General features: G+C 38.1%; 1 protein-coding gene across 2 annotated transcripts in view; it reads right to left on the bottom strand.

The window, feature by feature from the left end:
• Positions 1-21,408, bottom strand: part of MARCHF6 (membrane associated ring-CH-type finger 6) — an 82,673-nt gene that overhangs the window by 42,627 nt on the left and 18,638 nt on the right. For both annotated transcript variants that reach the window (XM_046672431.1, XM_046672430.1), the window contains exons 3-7: positions 20,571-20,644; positions 18,099-18,242; positions 12,764-12,836; positions 2,241-2,409; positions 571-760 (exon numbers count right to left, since the gene is read on the bottom strand). In XM_046672431.1, the coding sequence (XP_046528387.1) occupies positions 571-760; positions 2,241-2,409; positions 12,764-12,836; positions 18,099-18,242; positions 20,571-20,644 (650 nt within the window). The remainder of the gene's footprint in view (positions 1-570; positions 761-2,240; positions 2,410-12,763; positions 12,837-18,098; positions 18,243-20,570; positions 20,645-21,408) is intronic.

Consider the following 21,408-nt stretch of genomic DNA (forward strand, 5'->3'; position numbering starts at 1 on the left):
TCAGTAATGTCAAGTGGATTCAGAAACAGTTCAGCTTTTGACAGGAAAACTCTGGGGTGGGAAGAGAGAAAAGGAGGCTGTGAACTACTGACAGCTGACTGGCAGGCCTGGTCTCAGATCTTCTTTTACATTCTAGAGTTACACTGCTAGAAAATGAGTAATTAGTTTCTTTGGGCGGCATGTGACCTGTACTTAACACTTCAAGAATTCTTTGATATTAAAAATTGCACTGACTCAATAGAAACGGCAGAAGAGTAAGGTAAATCTGTATCAAATTCCTTTAAACCAAAAACTAGGATATGTTCTAATTCACAAATAATTTCGTCCTATCCCTCCTATAAAAGTCCTATGTAAAGTAAGACTTTAAAACACAAAGTGCGCCGTTTCATAGACAAAAAATATATTTATGCATCCACATACTGATAAATGCAAGTTTGCCAAAATAAAGTAAAAACAGAAATAGAACATCAAATCCATTAAATTTTGAAAACTCCAGTCCTTCTCCCCAAGGTAGGCTGGGCATTGACTCAAGGTCATGAGGGAAGGGTGAGAACAGGCAGCAGCCATTACCCTGGGCCCCGTTGTTGGCATCAGCTGCGTCCTCCCCACCGCCATCATCTTCCTCCTCATTCTCCTCTTCCTCCTCTTCTGCCTGGTCATCTTGGGCATCAGGGTTTTCCCCCACCACTGCATTCTCAGCTGGTGGGTTAGCAGGCTGGTCAGGGGCAACGTTTTCAGCACCATTTCCTCCTGCTGGAGCCTAAAATGATGGAAGAGCCCAGAAATTTAGCTAATGTGTCTCAGTTTTGCTCTATTTCCAAATTGCACTCCCCCTTCTAAAAAAAACAAAACTAACAAACACAAACCCTACAAAATTTCCAAAAAACACTTCTCAAAGTCATCTTTTCTAAACACATCTGATTTGGGATCAATCTGGTATATAAGCACATAAACTCACCTCACAGTGTATATAATTTAGAGATTAACATTTCACAAAGCATTATAGAAAATGGGTTAACAAATCTAGCTATCTAGAATATATCACTCCACAATCCTTCTTTATAAGGCATTTCTTATCTTTACTGACTGCCTCAGGAATGAAAATATATTTATGCATCTATTTGTTTGTTTGTTTACACATGTATAGATATATAACTTAATTCTCAGTAATCAGTTAAACACTTGAGGAAAAGGTTGCTAATTTCTGCTTAGTAGGAAAGCTTGTCCATATGGACTTTACCAGTTCCCACATGCATCTCCTTTGGCCCTTCCTGAGTCCTGCTACCTACCAAATGCAAAGACATAGTTGCAGTTAACTAAAACATTGAACTGCCATGGAGTTAACGAAGATCCTAAAAGGAGAACTATATTAAGTGCTTCAAAATACGAGGTACAATGATAAAAGTAATACTAGACAAGAACAGTGCTCTTTCTTTATAGTGCCATGTTTTACATGTGTAGTTTTCAAAGGAGTAGTTGCACTCTTAATTCTACTGAGAAAAAGGTATGCCAGAATTTGATGAAATCAAGCTATACAGTGACAAAAGCAGAAATTATCATTTTGAGTATTTCACGGTCAATTTTTAAGAACAAAAATTTTATGAAGTGTAAATTGTTTTCATATAGAAGTAGCTAAGTTTTGGGACCTCTTCAGCCCCATAATTTCTCAGCAAGCAAGACACTAAAAATCATTTATTACATCCTCCTTCTCTTTGTAATACCTCTAGCAAATGCTCTTACATCTAAGCATGTAATCTCTCATTAAGAAAAAATAAAACTGCACAAGATTGTTATAAACAGTACTCCAACTTTTCTACTTTTGTTGATGTTTCTACTGGGAGCAGCAAAGGTGAGACATTTTACACACAAAGAAAGCAGTGAACAAAGAGGGCAGAAAGCGTCCTCAATGTCATGCAGCATGTCAGAAGCATGCGCAATGCTGGAGTTTGTATCTTAACTTCCAGGACTGCAATAAGCAGTTAACCCAGGCTAAAGGAACAATCAGCACTGTAGGATACCCCGAATATTGTTCCCAATCTCACCAGAAAATTCACAGGCAAAGTCACAGCAGCATTCTTACATTTTTCACATCTCCTTTAACCTTCTCCCAAACTTTTTCATGACCTGCTTTGCAAGGGGACTCCTTCCTTGCGTGGGAATCAAGGGTTTAGGTCTTAGAGGGTGACAGTAATTTTCATCTCCTACCCAAATAAAACCAACTTGGGGTTGGAGGGAGTTACCTCATTCTGGTGGTGCCCAGCAGCATTGAAGGGTGGAGCAGCGTGCTCCAACCAAATCGGTGCTCCCCCATGGACGATCTGCTCTCGCAACCACACCAGGCTGATGAATGCGCACAGTGTACATGTCACAACAAAACAACCCTGCAAACAATCTGCCAACAAATTGTCCCTATTAAAAAAAAATTATATAGAATTACTCCAAAGGACACTTCAAATTAAGAAATCAAAATAACATTTCCTTTTACGGTAAAATCTCAGAAAGAGCAGCCAGAAAAGTCAGTCATAATTTTCTGGGTGAAAATCAGTTTTTCAAAAACAATTATTTCTGAGGATAGTGAAATTCTATCTTATCTTATACAAGCTGATCAAATATATTTACTTATATATTTGTATTATATGTGTTTATTTTATAGTAGGCAAAGAATAACATCAGAACTACATAGAAATTAGCTGTCCACAGCCTGTCTTTAAACATGGCTGAGAAAGAGGAGGGCAGCAAACAAAAGCCAAAAACAACTAAGGTCAAGTAGTCAATGTATCTAATTTACTAAAGGTGAATGACTCCATCCAACCATTACTAGGAATTTCCTTATCCTTATCTCACTCACAAGTTTAACGAACTTGGTTAGCTGATCCCTGAGCCCACACTAATCAACAAAATCAGCAAATCAGAACAGTGGAGAAGTACCTCCAGAAAGGCCCACTGACAATGTAAAGAGAGGAAGGCGGAGATTTTCAGCACGTGAACTGTAAGACAAAGAAGTCTACGGTGTGTTTCAGAAACCTATCACTTAGAAAGCAGATTAAATTTTGAGGATAACTGCAAATATACCAAAAGTATATCAGTTCCTTAACAAATTCAGACAGACAAATATGATTCCTTTATAACCATACATGAAAATACATGGAGTACTCTAGTACTGAAGACCTCTTGGTTCTTTTCCTCTCTTCAGGGGCTATGTCTGATTTCAGAATAATTCAAAGGTAACTCAAGAATCTTGGTAGCCTTTGGAAAATCTACTATCATAATGGAAGAAGTTTTTCCTCCATAGAAAACCTGAGTAAGGGTCAATTTTAAAGACCTGTGCCTTCCAAACTGCATGACTCAATAGAAATGGCAAAAGATATCAGATATCACTTGGCCCTCAGATATCACCCAGCCCTAACCAAAAGAGGAATCCTAACCACCGCCTTGCTAAGAACTCTCCAGATCATTAAAACTTTGATAGGTGGGGACTAAAATACGCCTTTTTTGTCATCAGCAATAACAACTGGTTGCTGAGGATTTTAAATGGTGACAAGCTCTTTACCAAGTCCTTTTCCCTCACACCTTGAATCTGGGCTGGTTTTGTGAACTGCCAAGATGAGAGGTGATGTTGCCAGAGTCCCAGAGCCTAGAAGAGAGCTTTTGGGCTTCCATGATCACCCTTTGAGAATGCTGCCCTGAGACTACCATGTAATAAAGCCCTGCCAGCCTTCTGGAAGATGAGAGGCCATACGGAAGACAACCAAGGCACCCCAGCCAGGGTCACCTTAGACCATCCAACCCCAGTGAAACGGATGAACGACAGAGGCAAGCCCAAGAGATGAACTGATCAGCTTAGACCAGACCAACTGCTAACCCCTAGAATCAGGAGTAAATAAAATGGCTGTCCTAAGCTACAAATTCTGGAGACAGTATGTTTTGCAGCAATGGTTAATTGATATGCTGTGCCTAGAGACGGCCTGAAGAACTGAGCTACAGAATATACAGCAGCTGTGGGGCCAGCCCCGTGGCCAAGTGGTTAAGTTCGCACACTCCGCTGCAGGCGGCTCAGTGTTTCGTCGGTTCAAATCCTGGGCGTGGACATGGCACCGCTCATCAAGCCACGCTGAGGCAGCGTCCCACATGCCACAACTAGAAGTACCCACAACTAAGAATATCCAACTATGTACTGGGGAGCTTTGGGGAGAAAATGGAAAAAAAAAAAAAAGAATACACAGCAGCTGCTAATATATTAAGAAATTTAAACTAAAATTTCAAAAATTAAATTTACAGAGAAAACGAAACATTACTCAGGAAAAGAAAGTAGTTTAGTTAACAAGTACTTTCAGAAAAACTGACTCAATTCCTCAAAGTGTAACAGACAGCACAGGATTATAAAAGCACACCATGGTTACAATTTCTTTCGACTGTCCCTGCCATGCCTCCAGCACTCATCTCACGTCAATGAGCAGTCTCATGGAGGCAATTCAGGCGGCCCCCTAACCAACCAGGTCAGAGAGAAAAGGGGAGCCTGCCAATATAAGGCAAGCAAGAGCTCTGAGTTTTCGTGATAATTATGCTGTACATTAAAATAGTGCTCAAAATTTACACGTAGTTTTTACAGATGTTTGTGAGTTTAATCTCTGAACAGCCCACCCAAATCCCTGAGGCATGATCTTCCTCATTTTACAGATGAGGAAACTAGGGTTCAGAACAGTCCCATGATTTGCCCCAGGTCACCAGAAAACTGGCAGAAGCAGGAACGTTTTTATTCCAATGCTATTTTTTTTATTCCTTCTGTTACAACCAGCTACCGCACTCCATCACCTAAGTGATCACAGGGCCAAACACCCAGATTTTCCACGGTTCCACCGACAAGAAGCAAAGGTGGCACAAGTATGGCACTACCCCAGTTCTCTGGCATTTCCACTGATGTACTTCCAGAAACGATGGTTTTTCACATAGCCAAAGCCTCCAATTTAAGTTTTGGTAAACATTACCCCACTTAGCCATTTAAAACAGAAACCATTAAAGAAGTAGTATAGCTCTGCCGCTTAAACAGCACAGATGGGAGCTCAAGTCATCTTTTCCAGACAACTGAGATACTGACTGGCTGCTACACTGTACCCTCAAAAACTACAATGACGTACAGAATTTTCGCCTTGAATTAAGTGGAACAAGGCTGCCCTGTGTGAAATGGTGCTTTATGAGTTTATAGTTGTTAAAATGTAATTTCCACCTCTCATAGCAGACGTTCTTTGCTTTTCTCTGATCTCCCTCACTACTTCTAATATGCATCTTTCTTACATATACAATTCCTAAATGAAAGCCAGCGATGAACTACGTCACACACAGAGACAAAATCAATGATGGCTGAGCATGTAAGACTGATTTTTCTTGCTTTTATACTAAGACGGTGCTCTGGATGGCTGAGAGGAAAATCTGATGTTCAGAAATAGAAACGCTGTCCTCTTTGTTTCTACTGCATCACTTCACAGAAGATCCATATTATCATACAAAGGGTAACCTTCCTATACCCTTTCCAAACTTTCAAGTGTGTCCAATTACTACTTCTCCTTTTTGTCAAGCCTATAGACATTAGTGCTCTATATTTTTAAGGTGCTTGTCTACCCCTAAACGTTACTTTATCAAAGCTGTTCCTCAATAATGAAAACAAAAAACAATTCTAATGTAAACAAGGTTCAAGTTCAAAACCTTTTTATCTATTTCTTTTACTGCCAAAGAAACAGACATAAATTAAATAACTTGCCTGTTTTATCCAAAAAAGATATAACTAGTAAGTAGGAAACCAAGTCACAGACACAGCTAACGTTTCTAAGTATTTTCAGCCATTATTAAAAATAGCGATGTCAACGTCATGGTGGAGTGAGCTTGTCCAGGACTCTCTCCCCTTCAACATACAACAAAAAGGAGCAACCATATTCCAACAGAAAATACCCCAAAAGCACAAAAATCCTCAGAGAATCACGGCAGCCACACGACGGAGGGCAGAGAGGCTGGAGCCCTCCTGGGAGGAGCTGGAACTGGGTAAGAGAGAATGTCACTCCCTTCCCTAAAGACTGCAGTCGCTGCTGCGGGAGGATCTGTGAGGGAAGGAATGGAGGAGGGGTCACGTGTCCGCGGGACCACCCAGGACTCCCTAGGGCCCTTGCAGCCTAGAGGTAAGCCCTCTAACGTGGCGAAAGCTTTCGTGTGGGGTAACCTCATCAAGCCAAGACCCCAGGAGACCAGATAATGAGAGCCCATCGGGAAACCCGGGACTGCACGCAGGAGAAATCGCCCCTCCCCTGACCCACCCATGCCATCTCAGCTGAAGGTGGAAGGCTCAGAATACCCGGTTCTTGACCTCCACCCAGTGGCTATAGGCTGTAACTGCAACTGAATAATAGCACAATGGGGAAAACTCATGGGAAAACTCATCCTTCCAGCATCAGGCAATTCATCAAATCTCCAGACCAGAGAGAAAACAACCACCACCCAGAATTCAGTCTTGAGGACACAGATATAAGTAAACTAAATAACAATGAATTCAAAATAGCTATCATCAAAAAACTCAATGAAGTAAAAGAGAATATAGAGAAACAATTCAACAAGTTCAGGAGCTACTTCACAAGAGATTGAAACTATAAAGAACAATCAATCAGAAATATTAGAGATGGCGAGGCCGGCCCCATGGCCAAGTGGTTAAGTTTGCGCACTCTGCTTCCTTGGCCCAGGGTTTCGCCAGTTTGAATCCTGCGTGTGGACATGGCACCACTCATCAGGTTGTGCTGAGGCGGCATGCTACATGCCACAACTAGAAGGACCCACAACTAAAAATACACAACTATGTACCAGGGGGCTTCAGGAAAAAAAGGAAAAATAAAATCTTAAAAGAAAAATATTAAGGATGAAAGACACAATGGAGGAGAGAAAACAAAATATGGATTCCCTGAATGCTTGTGTGGACACCACAGAGGAGCAAATCATCATAATCTAAGATAGACATGCTGAAATGCTCCAGACAGAGGAGAGAGAACTGAGACTAAAAGGAAATGAACAAAGTCTCAAGAAATATCTGACTCAATGAGGAAATGCAACATAAGAATTAGAGATACTCCAGGAGGTGAACAGGAGAAAGGAGCAGAAAGCTTGCTTGAAGAAATAATAGCAGAGAACTTCCCAAATCTAGGGAATGAGAGGGAAACGTGTGTGGAGGAAGCTTCCAGATCTCTTAGATTCGTCAATGTAAAAAGACCTACTGCAAGGCATATAGTAGTAAAACTGGCAAAAATGAATGACAAAGAAAGAATACTCAGGGCAGCAAGGCAGAAGAAAATAACCTACAAAGGAATCCTTATCAAACTTTCAGCAGATTTCTCTGCAGAAACTTCACAAGCTAGGAGAGAATGAAATGACATATTCAAAACTTTAAAAGATAAAAATCTTCAGCCAAGGATACTCTATCCAGCAAAAATATCCTTCAGATATGAGAGAGAAGTTAAATCTTTGCCAAACAAAAGCTAAGGGACTTTCATTGCCACAAGATCCCCCCCATAAGAAATCCTCAAGAAGGCTCTCATATCTAGAAAAAGAGAAAGAGAGAGAAAAGGATCACAAAACACAGAGTAAGAAGACAGAATCCGAATAGGATAGGAAATATTCAACTATAGCATTAGGCTAAAGGGAAGGAAAACATCAAAAACAAAGACAAACTTGTCACTTCAACCATAAACTCACAACACAAGTTGGAATAAGAAATGAGAATAATAACTTAGGAGGGGAGGAGGAAAGGGACTGAATCAGTTTAGACTAAGGAAATAAGGAGCCATCAGAAAATGGACTACGTTATGCATGAGATTCTGAAAATAAACTTCAGTGTAGCCACTGAACTAAAAAGCTGAACAGACACACAAAAAATAAATAAGGAAAAACCAAAGAACACAGCATAAAAAACTGCATAATTCAATGAGTAGACCAAAACACACAGGACAAGAAAGCAAGGAAATGCAGGAAAACTGGAAAATGAGTGATATAATGATGGCATTAAGCCCTCATACATCAATAATCACCCTCAGTGTAAACAGATTGAACTCTCTAATAAAAAGACACAGAGTGGTGAGATGGATTAAAGAACAAGATCAAACAATTTGTTGCCTCCAGGAAACACATCTCGGCTCCAATGACAAATACAGGCTCAGAGTGAAGGGGAGGAAGACGATACTCCAAGCAAATGGCAAACAAGAGAGAACAGGTGTCGCAATACCTATATCAGACAAAGTAGACTTCCAGATTAGGCAGGTAAAGAGAGACAAAGAGGGGCAACATATAATGATCAAAGGGACAGTCCATCAAGAAGAAATAACGCTTATAAATATCTATGTACCCTACACAGGAGCACCAAAGTTCATAAAGCAACTATTAACAAACATAAAAGAACATATTAAAAATAACACAATGATAGTAGGGGACCTCAACACCCCACTCACATCATTGGACAGATCATCCAGGCAGAAAATCAACAAAGAAACAGCGGAATTAAACAAAAAGCTAAACAGTTGGACTTAACAGACACATATAGAACACTCCATCCAAAAACAGCAGAATATACATTCTTCTCAAGTGCTCACAGAACATCCTCAAGGATAGACCATATGCTGGGAAACAAGGCAAGCCTCTATAAATTTTAAAAAATTGAAATAATAACAAGCATCTTCTCCGATCATAATGCTATAAAGCTAGAAATTAATTACAAGAAAAAAGCTGAGAAAGGTGCAAAGATGTGGAGACTAAACAATATGCTATTGAACAAGCAATGGATCACTGAAGAAATTAAAGAAGAAATCAAAAAACATCTGGAGTCAAACGAACATCATAACATGCCATACCAACTCATATGGGATGCAGGAAAAGCTGTATTAAGATGGAAATTCATCGCAATACAGGCACACCTTAACAAACAAGAAAAATCCCAAATAAGCAATCTCAAATTACACCTAACTGAATTAGAAAAAGAACAAAGCCCAAAGTCAGCAGAAGGATAGAGATAATAAAAATCAATGCAGAAATAAATGCTATTGAAACAAAAACGGCAGCAGAAAGGATCAATGTAACAAAGAGCTGGTTCTTTGAGAAGATAAATAAAATTGACAAACTCCTAGCCAGACTTACAAAGAAAAAAAGAGAGAAAGCTCAAATAAACAAAATCAGAAATGAAAGAGGAGAAAAAACAACAGACTCCACAGAAATACAACGGATTATAAAAGAATACTACAAAAAACTCTATGCCAACAAAATAGATAAATTCTTTGATTCTTACAACCTCCCAAAGCTGAGTCAAGAAACAGACAATCTGAACAGACCAACCACAAGGAAAGAGATTGAAACAGCAATCAAAATCATCCCAAAGAATAAAACCCCAGGACCAGATGGCTTCCCTGGGGAATTCTAACCAAACTTTCAAAGAGGATTTAAGACCTATCCTTTTCAAGCTATTACAAAAAATTAGGGAGGATGCAACACTTCCTAACACATTCTACGAGGCCAACATCACGCTGATACCAAAGCCTGACAAGGACAGCACAACAAAGGAGAACTACAGGCCAATATCACTGATGAACAAAGATGCAAAAATTCTCAACAAAATTTTCGCAACCCCAATACAGCAATACATCAAAAGGATCATACATCACAATCAAGTGGGATTCATACCAGGGACACAGGGATGGTTCAACATCCGCAAATCAATCAACGTGATACACCACATCAACAAACTGAGGAATAAAAACCACATGATCATCTCAATAGATGCAGACAAAGCATTTGTCAAGATTCAACAGCCATTTATGATAAAAACTCTGAACAAAATGGGCATAGAAGGAAATTACCTCAACATAATAAAGGCCATATGTGACAAACCCACAGCCAACATCACACTCAATGGGCAAAAACTGAGCGTCATGCCCCTGAGAACAGGAATGAGACAAGGATGCCAACTATCACCCCACTTATTCGACAAAATACTGGAGGTTTTGGCCAGAGCAATTAGGCAAGCGAAAGGAATAAAAGGAATCCAAATAGGGAGTGAAGAAGTGAAACTCTTGCTGTTTGCAGATGACATGATCTTATATATAGAAAACCCCAAAAAATCCACTGGAAAACTCTTAGAAGTAATCAACAACTACAGTAAAGTTGCAGGGTACAGAGTCAACGTATAAAAATCAGTTGCTTTTCTATACTCCAATAACAAACTTACAGAAAGAGAACTCAAAAATATAATTCCATTTGCAATTGAAACTAAAAAAATAAAGTACCTAGGAATAAATTTAACCAAGGACGTGAAGGTTATACAATGAAAACTATGACATTACTGAGAGAAACTGATAACGACTTAAAGAGATGGAAAGAGATTCCTTGTTCATGGATTGGAAGAATAAACATAGTTTAAAATGTCCATACTACCCAAAGCAATCTACAGATTCCATGTAATCCCTATCAGAATCCCAATGACATTCTTCACGAAAACAGAGCAAAGAAAACTAAAATTCATATGGGGCAATCAAAGACCCCGAATTGCTAAGGCAATCCTGAGAAAAAAGAACAAAGCTGGAGGCATCACAATCCCTGACTTCAAAATGTACCACAAAGCCGTAGTGACCAAAATAGCGTGGTACTGGTACAAAAACAGGTACACAGATCCAGGGAACAGAACTGAAAGCCCAGAAATAAAACCACACACCTACGGTCAGCTAATCTTTGACAAAGGTGCCAAGAACATACAATGGAGAAAAGACAGTCTCCTCAATAAATGGTGCTGGGAAAACTGGACAGCCGCATGCAAAAGAATGAAGGTAAACCACTATGTCACACCATACACAAAAATAAACCCAAAATGGATGAAAGACTTGAAGATACACCCCGAAACTATAAAACTCCTGGAGGATAATATTGGTAGTACACTCCTTGACATCGAACTATAAAGGATGTTTTCAAATACCATGTCCTCTCAGACAATGGAAACAAAAGAAAAAAATAAACAAGTGGGAATTCATCAGACTAAAGAGCTTCTGCAACGCAAAAGAAACTAGGATCAAAACAAAGAGACAACCCACCAATTGGGAGAAAATATTTGCAAATCATTTATCTGACAAGGGGTTAATCTCCATAACATATAAGGAACTCACTCACACATATGAACAATAAAAAAGCAAACCACCGGATCAAAAATTGGGCAGAGGAGATGAGCATTTTTCCAAAGAAGATATACAGGTGGCCAATAAACACATGAAAACATGTCCAACATCACTTATCATCAGGGAAATGCAAATCAAAACTACACTAAGATACCACCTTATGCCTGTTACAATGGCTATAATCACTAAGACTAAAAATAACAAATGTTGGAGAGGGTGTGGAGAGAAGGGAACCCTCACACACTACTGGTGAGAATGCAAACTGGTGCAACCACTATGGAAAACAACATGGAGATTCCTCAAAAAACTAAAAAGAGACCTACCATATGACCCAACTATCCCACTACTGGGTATCTACCCAAACAATTTGAAATCAACAATCCAAAATAACATACCCACCCCTATGTTCACTGCAGGACTTTTCACAATAGCCAAGACATGGAAGCAACCCAAGTGCCCATCGACTGATGACTGGATAAAGAAGATGTGGTATATATATACAATGGACTACTACTCAGCCAGAAAAAAAGAGAAATTCATCCCATTTGCACTAACATGGAAGGACGTAGAAGGAGTTATGCTAAGCGAAATAAGCCAGTCTGAGAAAGACAAACACGAGATGATTTCACTCATATGTAGAAGATAAACAAGCACATGGACAAAGAAAACAGTTCAGTGGTTACCAGGGGAAGGGGGAGGCACTTGGGGTGAAGGGAGCACTCACGTGGTGATAGTCAAGAAATAATGTACCACTGAAATCTCACATTGATGTAAACTATTATGAACTCAATAAAAAACAAATAAAAAATAAATGATGCAGACACAAGATACTTAAAAGACTTCCTTCCTAACTCCTTTTCTATCAGAATTGTAACATACATCTCTGCCTCTCTTCTATTGTCATTTGGCTTATTTTTATGGTAATATACTCCCAGTGCTTCTGTCCCATAAGAGTCTTATACTGTTCTTGCCTTTACTGGCACAGGGATCAGGAACCAAAGACCAGTTGGGTACAAAAGAAGATTTAGCAAATATGGGTGCAATCTTTTGAAGGCTTAATATTCTAATGATCTTGATATAGTTCATCATTTACAGCATTTGTAGTTCTGACATCAGTAATAATTAAAACACATGTAGTATGTCTTTCCCCAAAAATGCAATTACACCGCTTAATGTCAAATTAAGATCCAGTAAAACAACTACAGTGAACAAGCTTTTAGGGCCCATATCCTAATAATCATGAGAAACATTTTAAAAATCAATTTGAATTTGAATGTCTGTTATTAAAAACACACGCTTAAATGAACACTCAACTATGAACATACTTGCACTATACAACAGCCTATTTAACAAGCTGTCCCTCCATTACAAAACAGTCCTTTACGACAAGTGTGTTTTAAAACAGACATCACTTATATAGGTCAGCTACTTCTACTGTAGCTATAACTGTTAGAATGAGAGAGAGAAATTATTTGTCCTTGGAACAGAGGACTTTTCAAATTACAACAAAAATAAATAACGTGGAGGAAAACACGAGCACCATCTACACTGTGCAGCCTTCCTCTGTCACAAAGGTCCATACTCACGTGGACAGCATGTCTAGTGGCAGTGTCAGTAGTGAGCTCACAGAGCCAGTAAACAAGCACTTGTAGATGCGGCCTACAAAAAAAGGGCATGAAGGCACACAGTCACAACTCTCATCATGAACGCAGACAGTTGCTCAATTAAACAGAGGTAAAGTGGAACGCTGTGAATGTCACTGAAATGAGCATTGAGTCTTTGCAAGTCTGAGTCTCAAAATACTAAATTAAAAAAAAAACACACATGGTCAAGCATAAAAATAGTGAGAATGAGGAATAAATGTTATAAAATAAGTTTAAAGTTTAGATTCTCTCTAGATTTACTTGTTTTAACTGAATGAGCATAGATTTTTGAAAAGGAAAAAAACAATCTAAAGATCTCCAAAATTATAATGTTTTGGTTTTTTTTAAAGATTGGCACCTGAGCTAACAACTGTTGCCAATCTTCTATTTTTTTTTCCAGCTTTTTCTCCCTCAATCTCCCTACTACACAGTTGCAGATTTTAGTTGTGAGTCCTTCTAGTTGAGGCACGTGAGACACCACCTCAGCATGGCCTGACGAGCAGTGCCATGTCAGCGCCCAGGATCCAAACCAGTAAAACCCTGGGCCGCCAAAGTAGAACGCGTGAACTTAACCACTCAGACACAGGGCCGGCCCGTGGATTACTTTTTTTAACCCAGACTTCTAACATACATTGAGTCTGCTCATGAAAATAAAGGGTTTCAGTTTTAGGCATGCAAATGTTTTAAATTAAGAAGGCTTTTCAGTAGAGTATATGCTCCAATGCCATGAACAGCAAACTATCGACCAATTTTTTAAAAACAGATTCAAGGGTCCTCAAAAGGAGAAAATCTTAAAACTGGCCATGAAGGGAAAGAGGAAGTGTGGGTGAAGGCACGGCAGTCCCCTTATCCTCTCAGAAAAGGCAGGAAAAGATTTGGAAATGGGGTCCCAAGAGGAAAGGTTCCTCTCAACCAGTTTCTGTTTACTCTCAAACCAGTACTTGTGTTTAGCTTAAGCATCCCTATAGCTGTGTATCAGAAATTCTCGGTGACTTCAATGGCTGTTTTGAAAAGCCAAGTCAAAATGGCAAGGTAGGAAAAGATTTCCTGTAAAAGAAATTACTTAACATATATGTGTATAAAATATTCAAAGCAAGAATGTCTGTAACAGGGGAAGGGGGAGGAGGGAGGGCAAAGGGGTGATTAGGCTCACATGTGAGGGATGGACTATAATGTTTTCGGGTGGTGAACATGACGTAATCTACACAGAATTCGAAATACATTATGATGTACATCTGAAAATAAACAAACAAATGAAAAAAAAAAAAAAGAATGCCTGTAACAAAGTACAAGTGACAACAAACCCAATGTTTGTAGACAGGAAAAGGGATTCATAAATTATAGGCCTCCTTATTACAGAGTGCTATTCATCCATCAAAAAACAAGGTAGCTCAACACCTAACTGCATGGAAAGACAGTCAGGGTCCACTGCTAACTTAAGAAAAAAGTTACAGGATATGTATTGTGTGATATAATTTAGATTTTAATCGTGTCTGTGTACAGGTAGACAAGTCAGAACAGCAACCAAGCTTGCTGGCTGTGCTCCTTAAATCCTCGAAGTTCTTACTAACGTCTGACTGTGTGATCTCCTGAGAGAGGGGTTAAGTCTTCCACTGCGACTGGATGCTTTACAAATATATTTCTAAGTCTGGTTTTCTGGTGCATAAAAGTTTTTAAGTTTTATTTTCTTATTGGACCACGCCTTTCATTAATATGCAATATAATGCTTTTCCCCGTCTAAAGCTTTTCATTTTGAAGATATCTGGCTGATTAATACTGCTCCTGCATTTTGTTAGCATTTGCTAACAAATCCCTTTAGCACTAACCTTGGCTGCTCTGTACTTATCTCCTATAGTGGAACACTTTTATACCTACACAACTGTGAGGCTCTGTCCTGCAGTAGAGATATCTAAACCTTCACGACTACAGATGCTGCAACCACATCCTCTCCTCTCTTTCACCTCCCCCCCCCCCCCTCCCTTCCCATCTTTCCTATCTTTTGTTGGACTTCCAAATTTCATTTGTTGTTTCCAACTCCCATTCCCCAGGATGAAAACTGATCATCCTATTTCTATTCTTCCAGCAGTTATCTTTAAATCTTTCGTTGCTTTTTTATTAAGGTAAAATTCACATAAATCTTAACTGTATCTCTGGGGTGAATTTTATACAGTCATGCGTCATTTAACAGCAGAGATACATTCTGAGAAATCCATCGTTAGGTGATTTCATCACTGTTCAAACATCATAAAGTGTATTTACACAAACCTAGATGCTGTAGCCTACTACACACCTAGGCTATATGGTACTAATCTTATGGGACCACTCTTATATATGCGGTCCATCACTGACCAAAACATCATTACGCAGCATGTGCCACCCAGATCAAGATATTCAACATTTCCAGCTCCCCAGAAGTCTTCCTCAAGCCCATTCCAAGTCAGTATCTCCAGCAAAAGGTAACCACTATTCTGATCTCTATCATCATAGATCAATTTGGCCTATTTTTAAATTTCGCACAGATGCAATCATATAATCCATACTCTTTCACACTTAGTTTCTTTTTCTCAAAGAAGTGAAATTCATCCATGTTATTCCATGTCACAATAATCAGCTGTGTTTTTCACTGCTAAGTAGCATCCCATTGTGTGGATAAACCACAATGTATCCATTCTACTGTTATGGACAGGCATCTGGTTGGTTCCACTTTTTAACTACCATTAGCAAAACTGCTGTGATCATTCTTATACACATCTTTTAGCAGACACAAAGCTCATGTTTCTGTCAGCTACAGTCTCAGAAATGAAAGTGCTGGATCATAAGGTATTTGTAATATCTAGCATTGGTAGATAATGCCAAATAGTTTTCCAAAGTGGTTATAGCATATATACTTCCATCATCAACGTAAGCATGTTGCAGATGCTCCACATCCTAAGAGACATTTGGCATTCTCGTCTTTTAATTTCAGCCACACTGCTGAGTCCATATCAGTACGTTCCTGTGCATTTCCCTCATGAGCATCTTTTCATGTGTTTACTGGCTATTTAGATAATCTTCTTTCCAGAAACACATGTCCAAATCTTCCATCCACTTTGTAATTGGGTTGTCTGCTCTTTTCTTACTGATTTATAGTTCTTTATATACTCGATTCAAGTCCTTTGTGGGATATGTGTAATGCAAATATCTTCTCTCATTCTGCGGCTTGCCTCTCTCTCTTAAAGGTATCTGAGCATGAATAAAAATTCTTAATTTTAATTAAGTCCAATTTATTAGTATTTTCTTTTATGGTTATGATCTATTTTCTTTCAGAAGTTTTTTGGTTTAAATGTTCACACTCAGGCTTATGATCCATCTCGAACAAATTTTTGTGTCAGGTGTGAGGTAATGATATGGTTCATTTTTCTCCTTACGGTCATCCAGTAGATGCTATACCATTTATTGAAAAGACCATCTTTCCTCCACGGAACAGTGGCGGCACCTCTATTGTTAATCAGGTGATGACGCTACTGTGGGTCTAGTTCTGGACTCTATTTGGTCACCTCTATATTTTTAATGCATTGTTGCACCGTACTTTGCTATCTGTTTCTAGGGCATCTAGAATCGCCCCATAAATATTTCGCACAGAATATTTATGTGCGAAAAAGCTCTCATTTCTATCTTCCCTTCACAATTTCTCCCCTGTTAAGATCATCCAGAATTTTAGTTCCATGCTGTTACCTAAGAATTATTAATTATTGTAGATTAACAATAATTGCAATTTAGCTATAAGAAGCATTTGTTTTCCTTTGTAGCTCACACCTTTCTCTCTCTTCGATTCCTTGCTCATTTTAGTATATTCTCAAACACTTTTTTGATAAATAGCGTGAGGTGATAAACTTGCCAAGCCCTTGCATCTACTGTAATGTCTGTATTTTGTTCTTCCATCTGAGAACAACTTACGGGTAGAATATTTTAGGTTTAAAAATTGTCAAATTTTCGGGCTGGCCCCGTGGCCGAGTGGTTGGGTTCGCGCGCTCCGCTGCAGGCGGCCCAGTGTTTCGTTGGTTCGAATCCTGGGCGCAGACATGGCACTGCTCATCAGACCACGCTGAGGCAGCGTCCCACATGCCACAACTAGAAGAACCCACAACGAAGAATACACAACTATATACCGGGGGGCTTTGGGGAGAAAAAGGAAAAAATAAAATCTTTAAAAAAAAAAAAAAATTGTCAAATTTTCAAGTTTCTGCTGTCTTCCACGATTCAATGTTGCTCATTTTAAGTCTGATGCCAGTCTGATTTTCCTTACTTTGGAGGATAATCGGGAAGTGTAAAATCTATACACCACCCTACTCAGCACTGGAAAACTTGAGAAGGTATCTAGGTTTCTGAGTCTCTTTCCCTTATCACTGTCAGCTCTCTCTTTTCCAATCTAAAATATGTCCGTCGTTTCTTCATGTCCATTATCTCTTTTACCTTCTGGAACTACTTAACAGATACTGAAATGAGTGGATGTAGCCTCCACCTTTCACTTTTTTCCTTATACTTGCAACTTCTGGTCTATGTGAGTTACCTCCTGGAGAACTCTTTGCTCAATCTTCCAGCTCACTAATTCACTATTCTGCACCTATTCTACTGCTTGGTGTATCTCCCAATACTTTCATTTTCATAAATGATCAAGTTCATTTTATTTTAAGGAGACATGAGGATATTAATTATACTTATTCAAAAATCCTATTCGCATTTAACTCCAAAGAATCATATCTGTATACTCTGGCACCATAGGCTTATCTACCCCTCTTCATGTCTAAGAACAACGAAGAACCCAAAAGAGGTCAAATAAGGGTTAGTGCACCAACCTCCCAGAAAGCCTTCCATATCTGAAAGATAAGCCTCTCAATTATTCGCGACCATTAAATATGTGAGTTTCTTTTAAAAGGGTGAAAAAAACTCAAAAGAACCCATCTTTTGCAGTCCTTAAAAGCTCTAATATACTTGAAGAATAAAATCCAAGTTTCTTGCAATTATGGTTTGATTCTGCTTTTTCAATTCTTTCATGACTTTCATTATTAGCTTCTATATGCTGTGTTTTCCTTTCCCACATTCATTCAAGAAACTGACCTGTTAAAAAATAGTCCTTAACTCAAGTGAATGTTTTCTAAGTGAGGTTTTCGTAATATCTGACATTACAATATCAAATAATTAAATATCATTTGAACAAAAACACAATGCAATATTACTTTATAATAATAAATAGCTATGCAATATTTTTAACTCCAACCACAGAGGAATGAATACTCACATGCTGTAAGAGGAACAACTCCCAACCACGCGAAGGCCACAAGTGTATAATGAAACCAATATCGTATGGCAGTGCCAATACTCGTGACCAGTCCAGCAAATATGTCCTGGATTGGAAGCCGTGAAGGCATATCTGGGGAATAAACTATAAAAGGAAAAAAGTACACACAATTTCATGAAGATTTAAAAACAGCTTAATTCATAAATATAAAATAGGCATGAGGAACTATCTTAACTTTCAACATTTGTATTGCACTTAATATTTTTTCTTAATATAAAAAAAACCGAATCAAATAGTTACAACACCACCACATTTACCCAGAAGTCACTTACGAAAGCAAATCACATGTGAAGTGTAGAAGCCAACAAAAAAGTCCTCTAAGCAGGAGAAAAGATTCAAGGGAAGTTCACATCCCTCACTCACAGCCATGAACTTCATGCAAAGCTAATTTATACATATTTTAGCACTCAAACAATCTAACTACCTGGTTTCCCAAATTATAAAAGATTAGATAAACCAACAGAGGAAAAAAGTGAAACTGATGGCATGTAAACAAGAAGAGACCCCTCCTCCCAAACACAAGTCTTAGACACAGCAGTTAAAAACCACAGCAATCTGTAGCAGAGCCGTCTTATGTGGGAGCACACAGCCTGCTGGCATTTGTTAGCCACCCCCCACCTCAATTTGAGCACAATAATCAACATTCCAAATGGTAAATTCAAGTCTTCCCATCTCTCTGCAAGATGTTCTAGAAAGATTTCCTTATTTTAAATGGTTCCAATGAAAACCACTGCTCTACCACAGGCATCTCAGAAAGAACATGTAGGAAGAACAAACGCACGCCTCCTATTCCAGTGAGGCCAAAACAAGGAATTATGACGTATAAAGTTTTAAAATCAATAATCTAAAATTTATGAGAGCACTATTATAAATGCTATAATTATAAATGTAGCCATTACAGCTACAAACATTAAGAAATACACAAGAAGTAGCAACTTTTTACAACACACCCACAAGATCACTTACTTTAAAAGGATATTCAATACACAAGAATAAGTCATTAACCAAAAATAGTTTTTGAGAAAGATAAAACAGTATATGACTGTCAGATGAAAACTAAAACGTACAAACACAAGCCTTTAATGGCCTCAAAGTAAAAAAGGTCACAGGAGTATTTCCTATCAATCAAACTTCATGAAGATACTCAATTAGTCTTATAGTTTGCTATTATGCCCTACAGAAAATTAAAGACCACAAATTAACAGAACTGACGTTTTTTGGTGGTGATGAATATAAAGCTTCAAAAGTGAAATTGTAATGACTTTAATCTTTTATACTCATCATATATAAAACTAATACTATTTACAGCCTTTATACTGAGCAGCTCAAGGTACTTTAAAAAAAAAAAAAAAAACTTTGAGGGAGGAGGGCAATTTACTAGGATTCCAGAATGAAAATTATGCTTCAAATTCTTGATAAATTGCCAGTATAGTCCTCCACTTATTTAAGATGAACATTATGTATCAATCAGTAGGTGCAGGAATTATAATATAGAATTGAAATTTTAAAGACCTGCAAAATATTTAACATAGGCATACAAAATATTGAGCTTAAAAAGTCTCAGGATCAGCCCCGTGGCCTAGTGGTTAAGTTCAGCGCACTCCACTTCAGCAGCCCAGATTCGGTTCCCAGATGGGGACCCACACCACTCATTAGTGGTCATGCTGTGGCAGCGACCCACATACAAAACAGAGGAAGATTAGCACAGATGTTATTAGCTCAGGGCAAATCTTCCCCAAGCAAAAAGAGGAAGATTGGCAACAGAAGTTAGCTCAGGGTAAATCTTCCTCAGCAAAAAAAGAAAAAAAAGAAGAAAAAGGTAAACTAAAACTTTGCCTTTATTATTTTCATTCCAATTTACACAATTTTAACTCAAAAGATACCCCAAATTTGAACAATGATGGGATATTTGATAAAATCAAGGCACCATTAATTTTTCTGAGTGAATAATGGTATTACAGTTATGTTTTTTAAAAAGAACCCTTACTCTTAGAGATCCATACTAAAATATGTACAGATGAAATTATAAATGATAGGATTTGCTTTAAAAAGGATGGAGAGGTGGGGAGTAACAGCACAGGTGATGCCATACAAAGGACATGAGTTAAAAATGGGTCAAATTGAGTGACGGGTATATATGGGCTCATTATTCCTTTGTATACATTTGAACTTTTCCACAAAATTAAAGAACAAAGAAAAAAGAACTATCTCAAGTTAAATCACTCTCCATCTCATATGTGTGTGTTAAAAGCTGACGTAGTTTTTAAAAATATTTTCCAAAATGTTATAGCAGTACTGTCTATTACTATCAAAAACAAATTAAGTTCAAAATAGTTGCTTTAAAGCTGCTGAAATCCCTTTATGCGGCCAGTTATAATTCAAAAATGCAGTGACAACTTCTAAAGAACTTACTTGGTGTGAATGCAAATCTGTGCTTGCATAATTCACAGTATTCTTTTCGACTGTGTTTCAGCCACTGAACTAAGCTGCAATTACAAATACATTCATAAGTACAGTGTTTATAACAAAGAAACTTTAAGGTTTCACCGAAAACTAATCTTCTGTTTCATTAAAACTTTATAATCAAAGAGTTTTTACAACTTTGACAATTTCAAATTTATAATACTCAACTTTTCATAACTGATGCCTTCTGAGAGTACAAAACTATAACAGATAAAAACAGTATTTTTTCTACTATTAAAAAGGTTCAATTAATCTAAATTGTAATCTCCCCAAAACTAAATGAATATCAAAGACTCTCCAAGCTTCAACATGAACTCTAATACTTGTCTGATAATACTGTTACCCTGGTGGTGAGGTCTGAATCCTAGTTCTGTAAATAACTGGCTAGCTGTGTTACCTAGGACAAATTACTTAACCTTTCTCTGCTTCAGTTTCCTCAACTGCAAAATTCTACTACTACTACCTCAGGCCACAGTTGTGTTGTAAGAAATGAGTTAAGTTGTGTAAAAGCACTGGGCATTACCTACCACAAAGCATTTCATAAACGTAAGCTATTATCACGCCAACCAAAACTAGAAAACGTTAACACTTTCAAAGAACAAAAGAAGCTCTCCATGGTAGAAATAAACAAACAGCCGCATGTATCTGGAAGACTAGATACCAAAATGACACGGCACGGTAATAAGCAGCATGGGTAATTTTCAAATTTTTTTAACAAAATTTTAAAAAAATTAATTATAGAGGAAGCTCATTGAAACAATCCCCCTTATTATACAGATGACAAAAC

This window comes from Equus quagga, chromosome 9 (assembly GCF_021613505.1).
Source record: "Equus quagga isolate Etosha38 chromosome 9, UCLA_HA_Equagga_1.0, whole genome shotgun sequence".
In the NCBI taxonomy this organism is placed as follows: Eukaryota; Metazoa; Chordata; class Mammalia; order Perissodactyla; family Equidae; genus Equus; species Equus quagga.